Source organism: Parasteatoda tepidariorum, chromosome 1 (assembly GCF_043381705.1).
Source record: "Parasteatoda tepidariorum isolate YZ-2023 chromosome 1, CAS_Ptep_4.0, whole genome shotgun sequence".
NCBI classification, from domain to species: domain Eukaryota; kingdom Metazoa; phylum Arthropoda; class Arachnida; order Araneae; family Theridiidae; genus Parasteatoda; species Parasteatoda tepidariorum.
Window position 1 is genome coordinate 32,444,514 of NC_092204.1, and position 22,143 is coordinate 32,466,656.

A 22,143-nucleotide genomic window follows, 5' to 3' on the forward strand; every position below is an offset into this window, starting at 1 on the left:
ATAAAGTTGTATTATAGTTTGAATTAACATAGTTTTTTTACATGTCAAAGTTCAAAAACTGCGAAATCCTGCACGAAGTAGCCTCACCTGACGGTAGTACAAACTCATAGTATTGCTCGAAATAAAATTTTCTCTGAACAGTCTCTTAGTATTTCATTTGCTTTGAAAAAAAATGAAATTAAAATTTCATAAATGGTTCCTAAATGTTTAATTTAGATTTGTTTGGTGAAATAATTGAGTTCTCTTTCAGTTTTTAAAATAAATACTTTCAAAAAAACATTTTGAATAATAAATTATTTTAGAGCAGTAGTTAGATGATTGTTAAAAACAAAATTGTTAATTAAACCCTATTTCTGATGGAAAAGAGATATTTATGCATGAAAAGAAGTTATTTCATATTACTAATTAAAAATAATGTTCGTAAAAATATAAAATTAAAAAAAAATCGTTGTAATGTCAAGCAAAACAGAAATAATAATAAGTAATTAAAATAAAAGAATGTGATGTTCAAGAAATTATTTTTAATTATGGAATGTTTTGAACTGTCCAAGATGTTGAAACCCTAATTAAATAAAAAATTCCCACTGTCACATGAATAAAGCTTATATTATTAACTAGAAAGAGTAATTTATTTCTACCATTTTACTCCTTATAATGAATTAAAATGAATTCCATGTAATGAATTCATCCAACACTATAATGAATTCAGGAAATGAATTTGCTTTTGAAAGCGCGATAATTATGTTCTGAACTGGGGATTAAAAATAATAAAACAAAAATAAAAACAATGTGACTGAGCGAGTGCTAACATAAGCGAGTAATTACATAAAATTTTGCATGCAAAAAATTAAAGAGAATAACAAGTATATCATTTTATAATTCAAAGATTGTGATTGTTTAAGACGAGGAAAAGAATGATTATTTTGATGCCAAGAAAAAGAAACAAAAGTGACAATTGTCATTACTATTACAATTATTATAATTATTGTAATAGTAATAACATAATATTAAAAAACGAGGTGCATTTTTAGTATTAATTTCCAACTCTCTCTCTTTCTCTCTGTATATACAGGGTGATTTTAAAAAGATGGCCAAAATTTTAGGAAGTGATAGTACACACTCAAGCAAGCAATTTTTATCAAAGAATGCATAGTCGAAAACAAAACGCAGAGGTACTGCAGCATTTGGAAAGAAAGTTGTTTCATGCAAACGTGAAAGCTCCATTCCTGTTCGTATCCAGCTCATATACAAATTTTCGGCACGATTCATACATAAAAGCTGCTGATTCCAGAGTGCATTGCCAATCGCGGTAGTAACGCATCTGATGTTTCCCTTCTCTAATAAGGATATGCATTTGGCTCCAACAGAACGCAGCACCATCTCATTATGTACGAGAAGTGCGAAGCTATCTGGACGTAACCTTTCCAAACCAATGGATTGTGAGCAAGGTGGTCCTATAGCTTGGCATCTTTCATATATCGATTTCTTTCTATGGGGACAGCTGAATGCTCTTATGTATGAGACTCACATTGAATCTGCAGAAGAACTTGTCGCCAAGCTTTCGGCCGCTGCAGGGGAAGTTCGCGATATAACTGGTGTGCTTCAGAATGTTCGCCAATCTTTTCTTTGTCGTTATACTGCGTGCATAGCCAATGCTGGCCATTGTTTTGAACACTTATTATAATCACATGTCACTAAATTTTCTTTTATAACTTAATTTCATCGTTCTTTGTGTGTTTTTGCCTCATATAAGAATGCAACTTTTGACGCCCTATAACGGCTTTATGTTTTGTTTTCGACTATGCATTCTGTCATAAAAATTGCTTGCTTGTTATATATATGTATGTATATATATATATANTGTTTCTATATTTATTTGTCTATGTATATATATATATATATATATATAATTTTAAAACTATGGGAAAAGCATGGTCACCAGGGAGCATCCTGTTAAATGCATTTAGTAAATAGCTGCCGTTGGGAGTGATACAAATATGAATACACATGAATATACAGATATTAATACACTCTACACAGATGAACATACTTGAATATCTATTATTAGATTTATTAGAATATACATAAATATCCATGACTATGCAAATATGAATATACTTAAATATTTATGATTATGCATAGATGAATAAATAGGGATATCCATGACTATATATTCATGAAAATACATGAATATCCATGACTATACATATATGAATATATATAAATATTCATGACAAAACACATATGAATATACATTAATATCTGAGATTATACATAAATGAAAATACATGAATATACATGATTATACTTATTGAATCTATATATAAAAAATGTTATACATAAAAAATTATAATGCATGAATCTATGAATAAAAAATTGAAACTTAATTTTCAAATTGTTATAAAAAAGTATTTTAGTGTGATTTACTTTTATTTTAGAAACTCATGTTTAGTTAAGAAACTCAGTTTTATTTAAGAAACAAAGTAGATTTAAATAGTTCCTATTCCTACTGAACAGTTGATATCATTATTTATAAAACCATCTTACTGAAAACTTATTTATTATTTTTATTATTAGACAAAGAATTTTTCCCCTAAAAAACTTAAAATTAATTAATTAGGACGAGATGATAATCTCTTGTGCTCTAATTATTTATCGGTTTTTATAGTAAGAAAAAGAAAATTCTATTCACCAATTTCAAAAGTAATTTGTAAACTCCATTTTAAATATTCTCTTTAAACGCTTTAAATCTAATAATCAAAGCATATTTACCTTATTCAGCAGCACACAATTTCGAAATTAAAATCGGGTAAATTAATGAATCAAAATGTGTTCCTGCTTTGTAATTTCTAATGAAAGGTTTTAATTCCACTGATTTTAATTTCATTTTAATGCAGAAATGTAATTCACTTTATTTTTAGATTTTCATTTGACTCAAAAAATCCTTTTAGCAAATGAAAAGTTTTTATTAGTTGAAACAAGGTGTGATGGATATTTTTCAATCGCAGTGGGAAGCAAATAAAAAAATATTTCAAGGTAAGGTGAAAAGTCAATAAATCAGGCAGCGTACCAATCGAATTTCGCAACTATGTCGTCTTTATTTTTTGTAGCAAAAATAATTAATCATTCGATATAAATAAAGATTCTTTGTGACTGACTCTTATATAATGTTTGTGGCAATTAATCTTCTTTGCGTTATAACTTATTCACACATCAGTTGAGGGCAAAGTCGTTATTTTAATTAAAACTTAATCAATAAGGCGACTGTTGTTGTCAACTTTGTTGAATAGCTTCCAGAATTTGTTGAACCATAAAGAAAAATATTATTATTTTTAAAAGTTTGCTTTTAATGACTATTTTTTATAGATTTCGAGGGAAAAAACAGAGTACTGTTAAGCGCTTGGAAATGTCCAAGCATGAAAGAAATTGATATTAATTTTAACTTTTTTAAAACAGTCTTAGTTTAGAAATTAATTTTTGTATTATTAAACAAAAGCTGGTGCAGCCATTATTTTTATAACCTCTACATCGTACCATACAGAAAGTAATTTTTTTTCTACATCGTTAAAATTAAATTTAAATTAATAAGCAAAGTAAAGTGTGACCACCATTTTTATAATCTATATACAGGGTGTCCCAAAACGACCGCATAATCACTGCACAGCTAGATTTCTCGTTGGGCCCAAAGAAGCGTTCCTGTACGATCCATAGTTTACGAGAAAAATACGGAAAACAACGTATGACGTCACTGCCGGTGCAAAAAAAAAATACATTATTGAACATATCAACAGCAGTATACCAAGCACAATTTAAAGCATATGTGAGATTTTAACATTTTAAACATTATCGTCTGGAAAGATATGCAAATACTGTTGTTGATAAGTCGAATGAAGTGTTTTTTTCTTGCACCGGCAGTGACGTCATACTTTTTTTCCCGTATTTTTCTCGTAAGCTATACATCGTACAGGAACGCTTCTTTGGGCAGTTAGTTTATGTACTCCCAACGAGAAATCTAGCTGTGCAGTGATTATGCGGTCGTTTTGGGTCACCCTGTATTATGAAAAAGAAAATTGTATTAATACGTCAAATAAAGTGCAACCACTATTTTTATAGCCTCAACACCGTAATTTTTTTTCCAATTTATGAGGGAAAAAAACAACCAGCTAATTGCCTGTATGAAACAATCTATTTCTGTGAAAAATATTTTTATTTAATTCAGGTGTCTTTTGTTAAGTATATAAAAGTGCTGTTATTAACAAACAAATTCAGTTACTTTAACATACTCAGCTATTTTAACCACAAAATTCTATAAAATAACCATGTCAGCATTATAGTCAGTGCAAACCAAGGACAGCATTCGTACGTTCAGTTGATTCGAACCAGGGTTACCTCTTGAAAAGTTGTGCTCTGTCCTCTGTGCTACCACAGCTCTAGTGTTTCAGCATGAAAAAAAATCTTAAACTGTTTTTTACATTTAAGGTCTTACTTATTAAAATAATATTTAAGTGTAAAAATATTTAAAAACTATAGTGGCCCACTGGTATAGAAATATCTGGCAATACAACTTACCGATATCGATATAGCTGAAAATGAGATTTCTTATAATTTGGCCATTACGACTGTCACTCCTCTTACTTGGAGCATTTTTCTAAATGTAAGGCGAAGAATAGGGCCATTTGGACGTACGCTCATGGTATCAGAGTAGGTGCCCAGGGGGCTCCTTGGCTCTGGGCAGGCTGCAGTGGACGAGAACAAACTGCCATAACTCGTTTCTTCAGTGGACATCTGTCATCAATGACTTATAACGATGGTAATAAACACTTCAAAATCTGCACTAAGTGTTCTGCTGCCCGGGCCTCCCCTGACCACATTTTATCTTCTCTGGGACTTACCAGGAAGGACCTGGTTCAAGCTTCCTTGTTGGTGCTAGACTTTCTCAGAGTGAACGAGCTCTTGGACCTGATCTAACTCTGTTGGTCACGGGAATGAGAACAACAACAGCAACTTACCAAAAAATTATATCTAAAGAAAAATGATAATCCGTTGGAGTATAATTTTGACAATAAAGCTGATTCGTAGTTTTATTTATACAATGTTCAAAATCATGAAATAATTGCCGAAAAATCAGAGCAAGTAAAGGTTCTGTCGGTCTTAAGATTGACAGAGTATCTGTTTCAACTGTACTATTTACCCAGCTTCAAAGAACTAAGTGGCTTCATTAGGTGGGCCAAGTTGTTGCGATAAAATTCCAGTTGCTCACCAGGTGCTTTTCTTACAGTTAATAATTTGAATAACAGCTACAGTATGTACTCTACTGCACGGAACAAAATAGTTTAATAAGAAAGACCTAGAAACACGGATAGAGTTCTGGTTGTATAACCGTACTAGGAATAAACAATCAATAAGCATTTTATCTCACACTAACAGTTTAAATATCATATCTTAACAGTTTATCTATCATATCTTAACAGTTTATCTATCATATCAGGTTAACAGTTTAAGAATCATATGTTTGATTCCGAAATGAACGAAATCAGCTATGTGAATAATACGGTAATTAAAAGACGCAAAGGGTATTTTTACTCTTTCTTATGACAAATGCTTTATGCACGTATTGAATGAAAGCAATTTACAAACCACATTCCACATTTCATATGTTTTTGATAAGAAAAGATTGGATTGGTATTAAAGTTATTTAGATGACTCAACGCACTGAAAAATATTTTTTTTTTCTAAAAAAGTATATCACTCTTTAATACACGAATATATTTGTCTTATCAAAATAATCACACAATAATCACTGTTTTAATTGCTGTGAAGGATTTATTAAAAGAAGAATGTATATTTAAACAGACATTAAAAACTTCAAAGGTAATTATCCTAAGCTAATATTTGCGCAATCGGTTTTAAGCCATTACAACACTTTTTATAAGCATTAATAATTGATGACAGATAGTGTCATTAAAGCATATTTTTTTTATTTTCCAAATTTAAAAGTCTCTTTGATAAACGAAGAATGTTTGCGAGTTGTTTTATAAAAAGTTTACATTGAAATATTCCTTTATGATTTAAAGATACTTTTTAAGTAAATAGTAAGCTATTTATTTACTTTTAATGCCAGCAATTATTTTATTAGAAATAAAAATGTTAAGGAATTCCAGGAATTTTCTTTATAACAGGAAACAAAGAAACAAAAAAAAAATAGTTTTAATATATTTTTAAAGTGAAATGAAGTTTAAAGAAGCTAGCAAATTTGATTCAAAATCAAACTAAAATATTCTGAAGTTGAGATTTTTTGTCATAAATCTAACTTTATAGCTTAAATCGAATTTGAGGTATAAAAATGAATAAATCAAAAATATTTTAATTTCTTGGTAGCTGCTTTGAATTCCTTCGAATTAAAAAAAATGAGTTAGTGCAGCATTTGTAAGAGTAAATTCTTTTCGTTAAAAAATTTAATACTTCATAAGCATTTTGTGAATATTTAAAGTGTTCTTCGTTTATTTCAGATTTTAGTACAGAAAACCTTTTTTTTAACGCGTAATGAAAATTTGATTTTTATTTGGAAATACATATATTTGTAGTTTTAGTTATTCTCTGTGTCTCAATTTTTTATAAACTACCGATTTAAGACTCGGATTTAATGACTACTTCAGTGATAAAAAATTCCATTTCATACCTCATTTATTTAGTGACTATGTCGTCATCATTTGTTCGTATTAATGCTATTAGGGTTTATTGCAGCTATTTCTCAAATTGTGAATTCAGTTTATGTTTTGCTCTTAAAAGATTTTAAATTTAATGATCTAGTTGATTTAATGGCTCTTAGTTTTTATTGAAAAAACGGAATAATTATATCAAGCAAATCAAAATAGCATTCTGAATTAACTATAGCATTAGCATAATTTTTTTACGACTAAGTTCTAATAGAAATTCTTACCCATGAATTAATTTTGAGAATTGGAATTCAAATGTAAACGAGCAATATCTATTTATCTTAATTTTTTTTAAAGAAAACTAAGACATAGTTATAAATTTTCTTACATATAAATTTTCCTTTTTATGATTATTATAGTATTTAAGTAAATTGATAATGTGGTTTAATGTTTCTCGAATTATAATTCGAGAAACATTATTATTTAGCGATTATTTAGTGATTTTATTTAGGGATTCTAGCCCATGATCCGTCTACCACTGAGAATATTTTTAAGTCAGCATTGTAGTCGGTGCAAGCCGGATGCGTAATTCGTATCGATCAGCCATTGCTGGGATACGAACCCGGTTCACCTCATTGGATGGCGAACGCACTATTCTCTGAGCTCCCACGGCTCTTACGATTTTATTTTAATAAATCACTTATTATTGTACCTTACTCATGCTATTTGAGTTTGCCACGTTTATTACCTTATTAATACTAAATAAAGAAACCCGCACAAATCATATGGAAATTGGGTTTCAGATAAATTGGCAAAAAAATTAGTAGGATGTAATTCAGTTTATACCGAACATATGTCTGAACATCGGCACGAAGCTTTAAAAAAAGCTAGTTTTCGAGATATAAAATTTTAAAAATCACACTGCCCGGAATTTTACCCATTTTTTACACTTGAAAAATATAACTTGACCTTCCCCAGGTGATCGAGTTCAAGTGGAAAAAGTGACAAAACCGATGACATTTTAAAAATTTTATATCTCGGAAATTAACCATTTTTAAGCTTCGTGCCCACAATGGCTTTTGCTCAGAATGAAATGAACTATGTCATACTAAAATTTCAGCCAATTCGACCGAAACCCAGTTTCCATAAAATTTGTGCGGGTTTCTTTAAATGAAGGTTTTTTTTTAAAAAAATGCTTTTCTATCTTGAATCATAGTTGTTTTTTAATACAAATTCCAAATAGCAATTAAAAAAAATTTAATATTTAAATTCTTTTCTTTTTTCGTTGTTATTAACATGCTTGAGTAGGCAGAAACAAAAACCTTTTCGATCGTAAATAAACTTCGATGAACGCCGGAACCCAGTTTCCATAAGATTTGTGCGGGTTTCTTGAAATTAAGGTATTTTTTAAAAAATTGTTTTTCTGTCTTTAAATATATGTAGTTGTTTTTTAATACAAATTCCAAATAGTAGTTTCAAAACAGAATATAAATATTTAAGTTCTTTTTTTTCGTTGTTATTAACAGGCTTGAGTAGGCAGAAACAAAAACCTTTTCGATCGTAAATAAACTTCTATAAACGCCAGAACCCAGTTTCCATAAGATTTGTGCGGGTTTCTTGAAATTAAGGTATTTTTTAAAAAATTGTTTTTCTGTCTTTAAATATATGTAGTTGTTTTTTAATACAAATTCCAAATAGCAGTTTCAAAATAGAATTAAATATTTAAGTTCTTTTTTCTTTCGTTGTTATTAACAGGCTTGAGTAGGCAGAAACAAAAACTTTTTCGATCGTAAATAAACTTCGATAAACGCCGCTTAAAACAAAAGAGCAAGTTAGAAAAAACAAAAACAAAAAAAAACATTCCAAATCACTCCAAAAACATTTACCGGGCATCCACTTGTTGATCAAGTATGCAAATATAAAGAGAGGAGATTTTCTAGCTATTTACTCCAATGTATTTCCGTCATAGACAAAGTCGATTTATCCTTTAGAACCCATCGAATCGTTTTTCATCCTTCTACTACTCAATTCCAGTATTTAAGCGCCCCATCCAGAGACTCTTTCTAACTGTCTCGCGTCTGTCGAAATCTCCCTGAAAAGATTACTCGGAACTTTTCAAAAGAGAATCGATAAATGTATGTCTTAAGTACTCTAAAAAGATGCTGGTTTCAGAATGACTTAGTCCGTTTTTCGTTTTCGTTTCCTCTTCACTATTATAGCCGGGGGCAGAAAAACGTTGTATTTTAAGAGACGTTGCTTTTTTTTTCTTCTTCCTGGCACTTTTTCGGTACATCTGACTTTTCGTTTTGTATGCCTATTTTATTCAAACTGGAAAATTTAGGGAAATTTGCTTTTTTTTACGCCTATGTGAATCGGTAACAGTGAAAGTCAATGGGATTATAAAATTCGCTAGTGTATAAACCTAGTTGCTTTTTTATTTGAGCTTCAAATTGAATAGGAATTCTTATGAGATATTTGTGTTAAATTCAACGGAAATATATTCAGTTTCAGTCCTTTCTTTAAAATAAACAAACATTTTAAAATTGCATTGATAAATTCTTTTGTTTCAAAGTTTGAATAAATTTAAGAAAATATATATATTTATGAAAAGAAGGCTGCTATAAAATAAATGTTATAAATGTTATAATGTTATTCGCGTTTCAAGCAGTTTACCTACAATTTATTATATATTCCTTTTTTTATCGTATAGTTAGATCAAATCTAAACGAAACTGTTTTTAGGCCTTATTTTTAACAGTTACACTTAAATATTTGAGTGAAATCAGCATACACTTGGACAGTCATATTTGAAGGCATAAAATTAAATGCATTTATTTCTACATTAAGACTGAAAAATTTATAAAATTCATTGATGATTTATAAAATTCATTTATGCCAATATTTGATGACATCTAAAATTCCTTTTTTTTTTACTAGACATGATGTAATTCCCCATTACTGTAATTAATTTCGTCCCCCACTTTAAGCAGCTAATCAACATGGAATTTTGGTCTATAACAAAGTTTCACTGCACATTTTGGGGATTTTAAGCCCAATCCAGAGACAACAGAATTTCTGGATCCTGCATTTGATTACCAACTTGAAGAGCAAGAAAAAGTTTCTCGAAAATGAGCAAAAATTGCGTCAAAACAAATAATAGTCGAATACAAAAATCACATTTCAAATTCAAAAATCCCATTGAAACCGCATAGACTCAATTTTGAGCAAAATGCATAGTCTTGAAAGGGAAATGGAGGAAGAAATATGTAAGAGAGGTATTCGTTGGTTGTGTGCCGTCAGGATTCTAACCACGGACCTTCAGGTTTGTGGTAGGATGCTCTAACCACCATAGTTGTACACTCCAATCAAGGGGACAGTTTTTTAGGAAGCTTACTAATTTTCAATTTCTTTCAATGGTACAAAGGAATGCCATTTTTGAAATATGGTTCAAATAACTTAGGAGATCGTTAATTTTAATTTAACTTTTTATTTTTTATTTCGCTATGTTTTAAAAACTTCAATGCGAGCGGAATTTATGTCACGATGTGATGTTAAGCCCGGTGACAAGGGGATTTTAACCCGTGATGAGTTTTTCACTGAAAATATTTTTTTCAGCATTATGGTAGGTGCTATCTGTTAAGAACTAAGCACAACCTCTGAGGTTCGCAGTTGTGTTGCCCAGTTCTGAAGTGACGCTCTATCCTCTGTGCCATTTCACACTATTGCTATAGTACAGAAAAAAAGATGTTAAGACTCTTCCCTTCGGAAATCATCTTTTGGATTTATTACACATAAGAACCATCCGTTAAGAAGTGATGGACAGCTTTGTTTTATTTTATAAACATTGTAGAACAGCCGACCCAGTTTTGAATTACGACTACCAATTCTAGATTTATAATTTTGAACCCAATCTTAAAGACAAAGAGACTTCTGGAGCGAGTATTGGGAGAAATTTCCCTTTGTGGAGGACTCTTTGATATAACTAACCCATATTTGCGTTACGAGGTGAAGAAAACCACGAACACCTCCCATGGTTAGTCTGATGGCAAGCGGAATTTAACCTATGATTATTGTCTACCATTCAGGGTATTTTACGTCAGCCATGTGTTTGGTACCAGCCGGATGCGGAATTTGTATCGAACAGCAATCGCTGATATTCGAACCCAGGTCACCACCTCATTGGGTGGTGAGCGCTCTATCCCTTTAGACACCACTGCTCCGAAAATCTTCAAATTATTAAAAATTAGTCTTAGCCAAACTATTTACCAATCGTTAAGCTTCATTTTTCTTTAAAGTAAAAAAAAAAAAAAAATCATTAGCCAATCAAATAACCGAATCGAAGAGAAATTATACTAGTTGCCATGGCTACTGAAATTGCATTTTACGAACATTTATTCCAAATAATTATTTTATTTAAGTTATAACACTTACGTATACGTAAAACCCATTTGTTTCTAAAATTAGGACAAATTGCACTTCATAACTTACCTTTCAACATAGTAAATATATTGTAAGCACGCAGCTTTACTGTAACCAACTTTATATTGAAAGAATATTCTCCAGGTCAAACGGTTTTTCTAGTATCAAACTTCACTTTCTGTAGGGTAAACAATGCGTAAGCTAGCCAAGTAATTCGAATAGAACATACTATTAACCATTACTACTTAAATTACATTTTAAATATATTTATGTTAAATATAATGTATACTTACAACTACTGCTGTATCCTTAAACGCCCCCTTTTTCCAAATTGTGGACAAATTGCAATTGATTTATTACCCCTTGCGGTATTCTCCATATTATAAACCCATATCTTTACATTGCCCAAAGATCCTTTAGAAAATAGTCCCAGCCAGACGGTTTTCCTATTATCAAGCCTCATTTTCTCTCGGGTAAACAAATCATAAGCCATCCAAGCAATAGAATAGAATGGAAACTAAGACAGAAAAGCAAAAGCTCTCTCCAACTCAAATATTGACGCAGGTCGAGAAAGACAATCTTGAAATACTGCACAAAGACAAGGAAGGGGTGCTTTGATCTTCGTAGCCCAAGTCGAAATCTGCATTCTTTAATGAACCATTGTATTGCGGAGACGGGATTGGTCGAGGAGTTAGGTGTCTTGGGATGGAAAGGCTCCGAGCAATTAGTGTACCGGATGTGGAAAGAAGAGAGATAAGGGTCCGAGGGTGGAAGCAATTAAATGGAGTGAATGGGACTAGAAACGAAGTTTAGTTTTAATTGCGTTATCTTTAAGGGGGTTTTCCTTTCGGGATCGGTTTTAGTTAAGCATTCAGGATTCTCTCCGCCGTAGTTTAAATCTGAATTTGATACTTGCCCTAACTTCAATTTAGGATAAAATATCTACGCTAAATAGGCAGGCGGATTTAATCCTAGTGAACAATAACGCTAACGATAACAAATGCTTGATAAATTATGCTGTGTATTTTACATTTTATTGCTTAACTTGTTAAGTCCTAGTGAAATGTTGGTTTTAGGAATAAATGAATAATTCAACTTTCTTTATTCTGATTAATTTCATTAAACTATGTATACAGTATAATTCTTATGATATAAGCATATACTAATGACATGATGTGTAGGTAATAATATAACTATTTTATATTTCATAACCATCGTTGAACAGCCAACCCAATTTTGAGTTCACGACTATCAATGTTAAACTCTGTAGCCTTGTAATTCTGATCCCGATCCAGAAGACAAGGGAACTGATTGATCAAGAATTGGGAGAAATTTGTCTTCATGGAAATCTTTATAATGAAACTAAGCCGCATTTGCGTTACATGGATAGGAAAACCACGTAAACCTACTACGGTTAGAACCATGGCAAGGGAACTCTAACACATGATCCTTCTACCAACTGAGGAGCGCCGTGGTCAGCGCGAGCTGGATGAGGAGTTCGTAGTGACCAGCCATTGCTACGATTTAAACTCGGATCACCTCGTTGGGAGACGAGCGCGAGTTACAACGTCTCAATGATATAAATGTGAGGAAATTTGAAATTAAAGTAGATGCCTATTACAATTAAAAAAATGATGCATCTTAAATTCTAGTAAAATTGAAGATACGCAGCCAGCACTATTCACTATATCGGGTTATTATATACAACTATCACTTCAACTTATATGTATATTATTTTTATTATTATTATTAGATAGAGTAACCATCATTATATCAAATAAATAAAAAATGATTTACTTATGAATGGCGTGATCACTATTAAATAAAATAAAGAAAATTAATAGGAATTATTAATTTCATCATTTTTTAAGGTAAAATGAATTATCGAGTTAATTATCTAAGCAGCAACAAATTGTTTAAGCAAATATATAATCATTTGAATATTTTTTTTAAATTTCGAAATCTATTATAATTAAATTAAGTAACATTTCGAATTTATTTCTTAATTAAATAATGTATTGTTTGATTTCAATGTTTAATTGACAAATGAAAATTAAAAAGTTTAAAAACAAATAAAATGATCCTTAATTCGTGTCAAATTTTCTTCCTTCATTTGTTTCGTTAACAAATTCAATAAATCACATAACGGTTGCATGCAATTGATATAGCTTCGCAAGTCAACATTAAAGTTTTTTTTCTCTTCCAAACTATAATTTATTTTATTTTTAATATTTTCAGATATTCTAGGAATGGGAAATTTTAACAATTATATTTTAAAAACTTTCAAATAATTCATTCAAATTCAATGTAAAAAAGTAATATTCTTTAAGAAGTAAACTTGATGGAGTTTTAATTAAGAGTTAAATTGGGATTGAAAAATCAAACTCATCGAAGAATGCTGTCTGAATTGATTAAAACACCCCAGAAGAAAATAAAACTCCATCATCTTTGAGATTGGAACGTGTGAAAAATCCAGAAAAAGTGATTGAAAGCGATTTAATTAAAGTTTCTTTATTCCGTTTCAATCTTTATATTTAAAAATAGTTTCATCGTATTGCTCAACGATAGTTCTTGGGTTTTAAAACTCAGCGACGTAGTACTTTTAATGGAAAATATTTACCTTTTGAAAATGATAGCTTAAGAAGAAAAAAAGCTTAATTTATTTTAGATAAATGTTATATGGATCTTAGATTTTTCGGAAATTTAACCTTTTCTGGAAAACAATCTTTAATGCTACATTTTATTTTACATTTATTTAAAGTAAGAATAAATTGAACTAGTGAATTGGAATCGTATTTACCGAATCGCCGTTCTAAGCCAGGATTTGAATTTTTTATGTTTTTCTTTCATCGTTGAGAAAGGAATTTTTATATATTTTTTTGTTTAGTTTTTAAAGGAAAGGAATATTTTATTGGATTCATTGAAAGTAATACATTTTTAAAACAAATTTACGTTTAGTTTTTAGTGATTCTATGTTGAAATTGTATGGTATTCAATTTTGAAAGATAAAACTGACGGAAATCTTTTTGGATACTATACGAGGCCTGTCTAAAAAGTATCCGACCTTTGGCCGGAAAAAATATTTCGAATACCTGACGGAGTTGGGACCCTAATCCTCTTCAAAGTAGGCCCCTTGTGCTTGCACACACTTAGCCCACCGATCCTTACACTGCTGGAAACACCTCTGGAAGTCTTCGTTTGGAATGGTGTTCAGCTAAGTCGTCGCGTTCCACATTATCTCTTCTCTACTCTCAAAACTGGATCCTTTCAGTGGCGTCTTCAATTTTGGAAACAACCAGAAGTCGCAAAGAGCCGGTTCAGGAGAGTAGGGAGGCTGGCGAACGGTTGTAATTCCATGTTTGGCTAAGAAAGTGTGGATCAATTGAGATGAATGTGCAGAGACGTTGTCATGATGCAAGTGCCAGTTGTCCGCCATCCACTTGTCTGGTCTTTTGAGCAGAACTGCGTCACGGACTCACCGGAGAACATCTTGATAGTACTCCTTTGTCACTGTTTGTCCTTCCGGTGCGCATTCGTGATGCACAATTCCACGGACATCAAAGAAAACAGTCAGCATCACCTTGATTTTGCTTCGCACCTGCCGCTCTTTCTTCAGCCTTGGAGAGTCGGGATGCTTCCATTGCGACGACTGTCTTTTTGATTCTGGGTCGTACCCGTACACCCATGACTCATCTCCAGTTATCACGGTGTTCAGAAACCCAGGATCAGTGTTGGCGGTGTCCAAAAGGCCCAGTGCAACGTCAAAACAGAGGTCTTTTTGTTCAGGCGGCAACAACTTGGGTACGAATTTTGCAGCCACTCAGTTCACGTTCAAATCTTCACGCAAAATTGCATGTGCAGAATCTTTACTCACTCCAACCTCTTCTGCAATCTCCCGCACTGTCAAACGACGATCTGCCATCCCCAAATTTCGCAACCTCTCAACATTAGCTGCACTCCGAGCAGTTTGGGGCCTGCCACAACGTTGCTCACTCTCCGCTGATGTGCGGCCATCTTTGAATCGGTTGAACCACTCCTTAATTTGTGTTACACCCATCGCTTCTTCTCCAAACACCTGCTGAATCTTAGGAATTGTTTGGCTTTGAGAATCACCAAGCTTTCGACAGAATTTGATGCAGTATTTTTGCTCAGTTGGTTCAGTCATCTTGCGAGAAAACTAAATCCGACGAACACTACGAACAGCACCTTACTTGGCGACCACCAGCCAGCGACTTGCACAAGCGAACGCGGTGAAAAAATTTAGTCATGTGCATTGAGGTTCCTCCTTCCACCATGCACTATGGCGCCGCCTTAGAGTCACTACTTTGAGCGGGAAAAATTAAAGTCGGATACTTTTTAGACAGGCCTCGTATTACAATTGTAATAAACTGGAAAACAGTAATGTAAAAGAAATCTCATTCCTTTTTACAGTTTTGAATTTTATTTATATATTCCGTATGCTAAAGCAAAACAGTTACATTGTTGATCAGGATCGGCAGCCAAACAGAGACAGTTCTAAAGAAAAGAGTGAGAGAGAGAATTTTAATAGTTTTCTTAATTTTTCACGTAATTTGTAAGTTACAGCGAAGTGTTATGGCCGGTCTGGCTACCATAATCAGACTGGAAAACTGACAGTATATTGAAATTTTAAAATTTTAGCAGCTTTTATGCACTGATCATATTTTCTGCTGGTAAAAGCAAAACGATTGTTGTTAGTTTGCTAGTCTGAAAATTTTAGCAGTTTTTATATATAGTGCATATTTTCTGATGGTGATGTTGATTCTTGTTAGTTTGCCCGTCTGACAATTTTAGCAGTTTTTATATATAGTGCATATTTTCTGATGGTGAAAGCAAAATGATTGTTGTTAGTTTGCCAGTCTGGCAATTTTAGCACTTTTTATATATTGTACATATTTTCTGTTTGTGAAAGCAAAACGATTGTTGCTAGTTTGCCAGTCTGACAATTTCAGTACTTTTTATATATTGTACATATTTTCTGCTTGTAAAAGCAAAATGATTGTTGTTAGTTTGCCCGTCAGACTATTTAGCAGTTTTTATATATTGTACGTATTTTCTGATGGTGAAAGCAAAATGATTGTTGTTAGTTTGCCAGTTTGACCGTGATTAAACCAGCAGACAATCAGTAGGTGAAATATTACAATTCTAAAAAATGTAGAATTTTAGCAGTTTTTATATATTTTTCAGTAGGTGGAAGTTAAATGATTGTTAATTTCTCAGTTAGGCCGTGATCAAACCACCACACTAACAACAGGAAGGATATTACATTTTCTTACATGCAGAATTTAATTATTTTTTATATTGTTCATATGTTCTGCAAATGAAGGAAAAACGATATTTTTTAGTTTGCCAGCCTTGCAGTGATCAAACCAGTATACTAACATAAACATTAACTGACTTAAAATATCTTCAATAGTAGACGGATCATGGGTTAGAATCCCCCTGCCGTCGGCCTGACCATGGCAGGTTTTCGTAGTTTTATTCTCCATATGACGTAAATATTGGTTAGTTCCGTAAAGAAGTCTTCCACGAAGATTAGTTTGTTCCAAAGCTTGATCCAGGAGCTCCCTTGTCTTCTGACTTGGGTTCTTTTTTTCTTTTCTAAGTCTTTCTTTTCTAAAACTTTCTTCCTTTTTAAAAATAGTAATAAAACAATTTTTTGCTAAATCCGAAACAAGATAGAAAGACAAATCTTACTAAGACGAAAAATTTTTATTGGCTGACTCGGATATGATATTTTTTGTACTCGAAAGTCTTATAAATTAACACCTAACGTATTTTTTTTTAATTTAAAACTTTTAGAAAAAATACACAGTTTTTTTAAATATAGATTCATGATTTATTTAAAGTAAGAATAAATTGAATAATGTATACTTACAACTACTGCTGTATCCTTAAACGCCACCTTTTTCCAAATTTTGGACAAATTGCAATTGATTTATTACCCCTTGCGGTATTCTCCATATTATAAACCCATATCTTTACATTGCCCAAAGATCCTTTAGAAAATAGTCCCAGCCAGACGGTTTTCCTATTATCAAGCCTCATTTTCTCTCGGGTAAACAAATCATAAGCCATCCAAGCAATAGAATAGAANAACATTAGGAGGTTCGTCACCTGCATACATCCCACTAGTTTATTTCAAAATTGGCGAGTCACACTTCCCTAGTTTCCCTTGTAAGAGATCCTCTTTGGCTAGCAGATTTGTCTTTCATAACGGACACAAGGGAAAAACTAAATTATTTAAACTTGGAGCTGCAGGGAAAGGACAAACATAAAGCAAAAATGATAGAGGCTGTAAACTCGTTCAGAGCTGAGCTAGTTTTGTGGACATCATATTTGAAAATAAAGTCTCTTGTGCATTTTCCAAACATGAAAAAATTGATAGGTGACAGTGAAATTGACTTATTAACATTTGTCATCAACCTCCAATTGATTAAAGATCAATTTAAAAAGCGCTTTCAGCAATTTAATATCATCGAGCTTTTGATAACTTTTTTGTTAATCCTTTTACCAACCAAATAAACGTAACCGTAATAGGAACATGCATTCCAGAATTTCTTCAAGTAAAGCGAGAAGAATTGGAGATAGAAATTTTGGATCTCCATTGGATGACATTATCCACAAAACTATTATATCACATGAGAAATTCTGGAATATATTTGAAGGACTAAATTCCATTCTTAAAAAGAACATCATATTCTTCCAATTATGTAGCGCTGGCGTGCGAAATGCCATGCCAAGCACCACATGCCACTGTATTTTATAAATAATTTTTATACTTCGTATGTTTTGAAAGTATATATATAACATACGGTTTTTAAACCGTTCATCTGGTAATTTCTCTGTTCATATGATAACAATTCGCTAGAAATTCAGGTTTTAAAAAATACATAGCCATACAATTCGTAAATAAATACAAAACTGAAAAGTAAATTTTACTGATTAAGTGGATTTTTAATGCCATGGTCTAAGGCAGCATGAAAAATCTACCGAATCTTACCACATTTGCCAAATTTTTTCACATATTATAAAACCATATTTAATTGTTAATTTTACCAAAATCATTTCTAAATCACNACCACTGGTCTAAGGTATCATGAAAAATCTACCGAATCTTACCACATTTGCCAAATTTTTTCACATATTATAAAACCATATTTAATTGTTAATTTTACCAAAATCATTTCCAAATCGCTTCGGTGAAACTTACCGAGCCTTATGGTGATCCCATATAGCTAGAAACGTAATAAATTTTACCATATTCTGGTAGTTTTGATGACCATAATTTTATATAGAATTTTAAAATTTGTAAGTCATACTATTTAGAGTTTATGTATTTATATCTAAATGCATTTTCTTATTAAATTTGGATGTTACTTGTAACTCTGAATTAAATCAGGTCGACCAGAAATTACAGTCCTGATATTCTATCACCCCTTCAGTGAGTTTTTTAATTTAATCGTATTAATAGAATCTCATTATGATATCTTAGCAGTTATTTTTTTAAATTTATTTATCTTTTTATTATATATATAACCGTCGTTGAACAACCAACCCAATTTTGGGATCACGACTATTAATGTTCTACTCCGTAGCTTTGTAATTTTGAACCAATCCAGAAGCCGAGGAAACTCTTGGATCAGTACTCCCAGAGGTATTTGTTACGGGAACTTGGAGGACTTTGTGACTCTACAGATTTAACGCGCATCAGTCACCATTTACTGTTCGGGGAGTCTTCGGTGGAGATTGAACCCACGACCTCTTTGGTATGGACCCAGTGATCTACCAACCAGGCTATACAGGCCTTTGTTGTTTGTTTTTGTCTTATGAGACTTGTCCATACTGACAAGCCTATTGTAAGTCTGAGGGGGGCGTTTCTATTTGTTTTCCAGTGGGGCCATCTATGGCCAAGAATTTAACTTCTGCCATACTCATACGTCTCATCCCGTTTTACAGAGAGCACATATTCACTAACCATCCATCCATTCGCGGATCGTAATTTTGACCTGAACCAGATCACTATCAATCTCTGATCCAATATCCCAAGAGGTATTGATTGGTTATACTTAGATAACTGGTTATAATTGTTTATACTTAGAGGTATTGATTGGTCTGCCGAGGACTTAGTGATACCGGCAGATTTATCGCGCACCAATGATCCTTTTGTACACGGGGAGTTTTCCTTCGGTAGTAAATGAATTCACGACCTCTTGGACTCGGGTCAGACGATTAAAAATTTAGATGACATGATTAAAAATTTAATGGCAACGCTAAATAATCCAAACAATAACAACATTGCAATAATTTTAGATTTGCAAATATATATTAAAACATATTTCCGAAATTTTAAATATATTTCAGTAGAAGAGTATCAAAATAGATAATTCGCATCGGTTACTATTTTTTTGACTGATTGGTTTCTTAATATAAGCTTAAAATAATCAAAATAAACGAGATAATTAATGAAGATAATTGGATAATCAAGAGAATCAGGCAAATAAGATAATCAGATAAATAACTTAATCAAATACTTGAGATAATCGCATGATCAGGATAATCAGGAAAGAAATATAATCAGATAATCAAGGTAATTGAATAATTTAAACACAAAATATACTTTTTATTTTTCTTATTTTTTATTTTCTCTTGTTTTATTTTAAAGATAAGACATACTTCTTTATGCACTCAAACATATCACAAATTTTGGAAATAGGTCAATATTGTCAGTAATCGTTAATGCAAGGAAATCTAGCTCTTTTTGCAGTTAATTACTGAAACTTTATATTACCGAAATGTCATACTATGTTGTGCGGAAATTTTGTGAGGGCGACTAAACTTGCTACCCAAGGTGGTTAGTACCTTTTAAAACTTGATATACACCACTAACCTCTGAAGCTAGCTAACGAAAACATTTTATAAAAGTATTCTCAGCACGCAAAGTAGAAAAAATGTATGTTTCGTAGATAAACTTCCGTGCTTTACATTTTCCTGGAAGCTTCTGAAACATCTTTCAAAATGAGTTTTTTTTTTAAAAGTATACGAAAGTAGAGAAAAGTTTTTATTATTGCTCACTGGGGTGGAGCAAAAAAAAATTAATATTTTTTTAAATGCCAGAAAATATTTGCATCGAATCATGTAAAAATGTTTTTTCTTCTTCCCTCATTAGAAGCCCCGTTGAAAGTTGTGAATTAAAAAAATATATTGAGTTTGAAATGTTTGATGTAAAAATTTAGAATATAAAAAAAATCAGATATTTTTTGAGTTTTATCAGTTTCTTTTTTTAAAATGTAAGATAGCGTTCAGAAGAAGTCATTAAAAAGTTCTAGTGATTATTTTTAAACTATTGTTAAAGAGAGCAAAAAGTTTATCAGATTGGAGTGTTTCAGTCGCTGTTATTTTGTTTGATTTTTCATTATTATTAAAACTTTAAGTAAAGTTTTATCTCCGAATTATCATAGTTGAAGGAGTTGAAGATTAAAAATTTGAAAGATTTTCTTACACTTTTTTTCATCAGAATTTCTTCCCGTATATTTAACGGTTTTAAGAATATGTTGATTATTTTATCATCTTTAATAAAATTTCAAGAGGAAGGTTAGAAAAAAAAATCAGTTCTTTTTAGATACTCTAAATCGGAGATTTAAAAAGAAAATCCATCATACATGCATTGAAATATATCTCTATAAGCCTTCTGAAATTTAATTTTTCTCATTTTTTTCTCAGAAAAAAAAATTACCACAATTTTTTTTAAATAACAGTAGTTTACAGTTCAGTTTTCAGTAGTTTTAGAAAATAAGTTACATGAAATATTATATAATAGTATTTTGAAAGATTCAAAGTTATTTACATTCTGTTACAAAAATTTAATCAAACAACATATTTATTTCATAAGGAAATAACTTACGAATTTAACAAGCATAACTAAGTGAATAACTTAAACAACTTGGAATTGTAGTTTAAGCTTAAAGTATGATAAAATTCAATATTGTATTTTTGATGCGTTATATAGAACTCATAGTTTGATTTTTGGAGATACGTGAAATGATAATCGAATTTGTTTCTTTTAAATTTTAGAGATGAAAACGTAAAAGTACTCCAACGAGTATTAAAATTGTAAAAGTTGATTGATGAGTTAAAATACCATATAAAAACATCAATATGTAAATTTTTATTAGGTTTTTAAATTCATGTTTGTCCGGAGGGAGAATGTTCGGATTAACAAATGTGATTTATAATTTTTTTTAACTGCCTTGACGTCTCTTTGTCATCACACTGAATTTAGGTGTAGATTGTGAGTGAAGTGATAATAGGTTTTTATTTCGTGTTTTGGTTCTTTTCATATATTATTTCCTTATATAGTGTTTCTTTTGGTTAGTACACCTTATAATTTTAAAATACTAATATTTTCGATATTTTCTTAATTTTGCTTACCTTAATGTAACGTGATTTGCGAATTATTGAAAAGTCATGGTTTGACATTATTAATAAAATAATAATAACTGAAAAATGTGTGAAAGAATGAGCGATTAAATGAACGAGGGAAGGAACAAAGGGAGGAATCGGGGAGGGACTAAATAAGATGATGGAATTAAACGAGCAATTTGTAAATAGGCAAATCAGGAAATCAAAACGGTAATGAATTAAAAACGAAGTTACAATTTGCCATGCGGCAATTGTTAATCAAACTTGTCTTTAGACAACCAAATATAAAATTACCTTATTTTTTATTTTCTGCAATGATTAACCCTCACTCCAATTAGTAGATGTGAGGCGACTTAGTTTTCCTATTTAACAAAATTCAGAAACAATGGGGCTTTTAAATCAAGTATCTGTTGGATCATCTTTTTTGGGGAATTTTTATATCAATTTTGCTAGGTTTTGCCTTTTGTATGCCACAAATACCTTTTATGGTTAGCGAGACTTCGATGGAATTCAAATTCATCATTCGTTTTCTCGTAGGAATATTTTGCGTTGAAAGTGTCGCTTTCTTAACCAATCTTCGCCTTGATTCGAACTTATATAGTAAGCATAAAGTAGCAAAATATCCTTAA

General features: G+C 31.4%; 2 protein-coding genes across 6 annotated transcripts in view; one reads left to right on the plus strand and one right to left on the minus strand.

Annotated features, from left to right (window-relative positions):
- Nucleotides 1–22,143, plus strand: part of LOC107443568 (putative polypeptide N-acetylgalactosaminyltransferase 9) — a 286,844-nt gene that overhangs the window by 145,634 nt on the left and 119,067 nt on the right. The window lies entirely within an intron of this gene.
- On the minus strand, nt 14,550–15,239 carry LOC107443563 (histone-lysine N-methyltransferase SETMAR-like). The gene is made up of 2 exons (XM_016057482.2): nt 14,949–15,239; nt 14,550–14,870 (listed from the first exon to the last, which is right to left on the minus strand). Exons 1-2 carry the CDS (start codon nt 15,237–15,239, stop codon nt 14,550–14,552), a joined length of 612 nt encoding a protein of 203 aa, XP_015912968.2.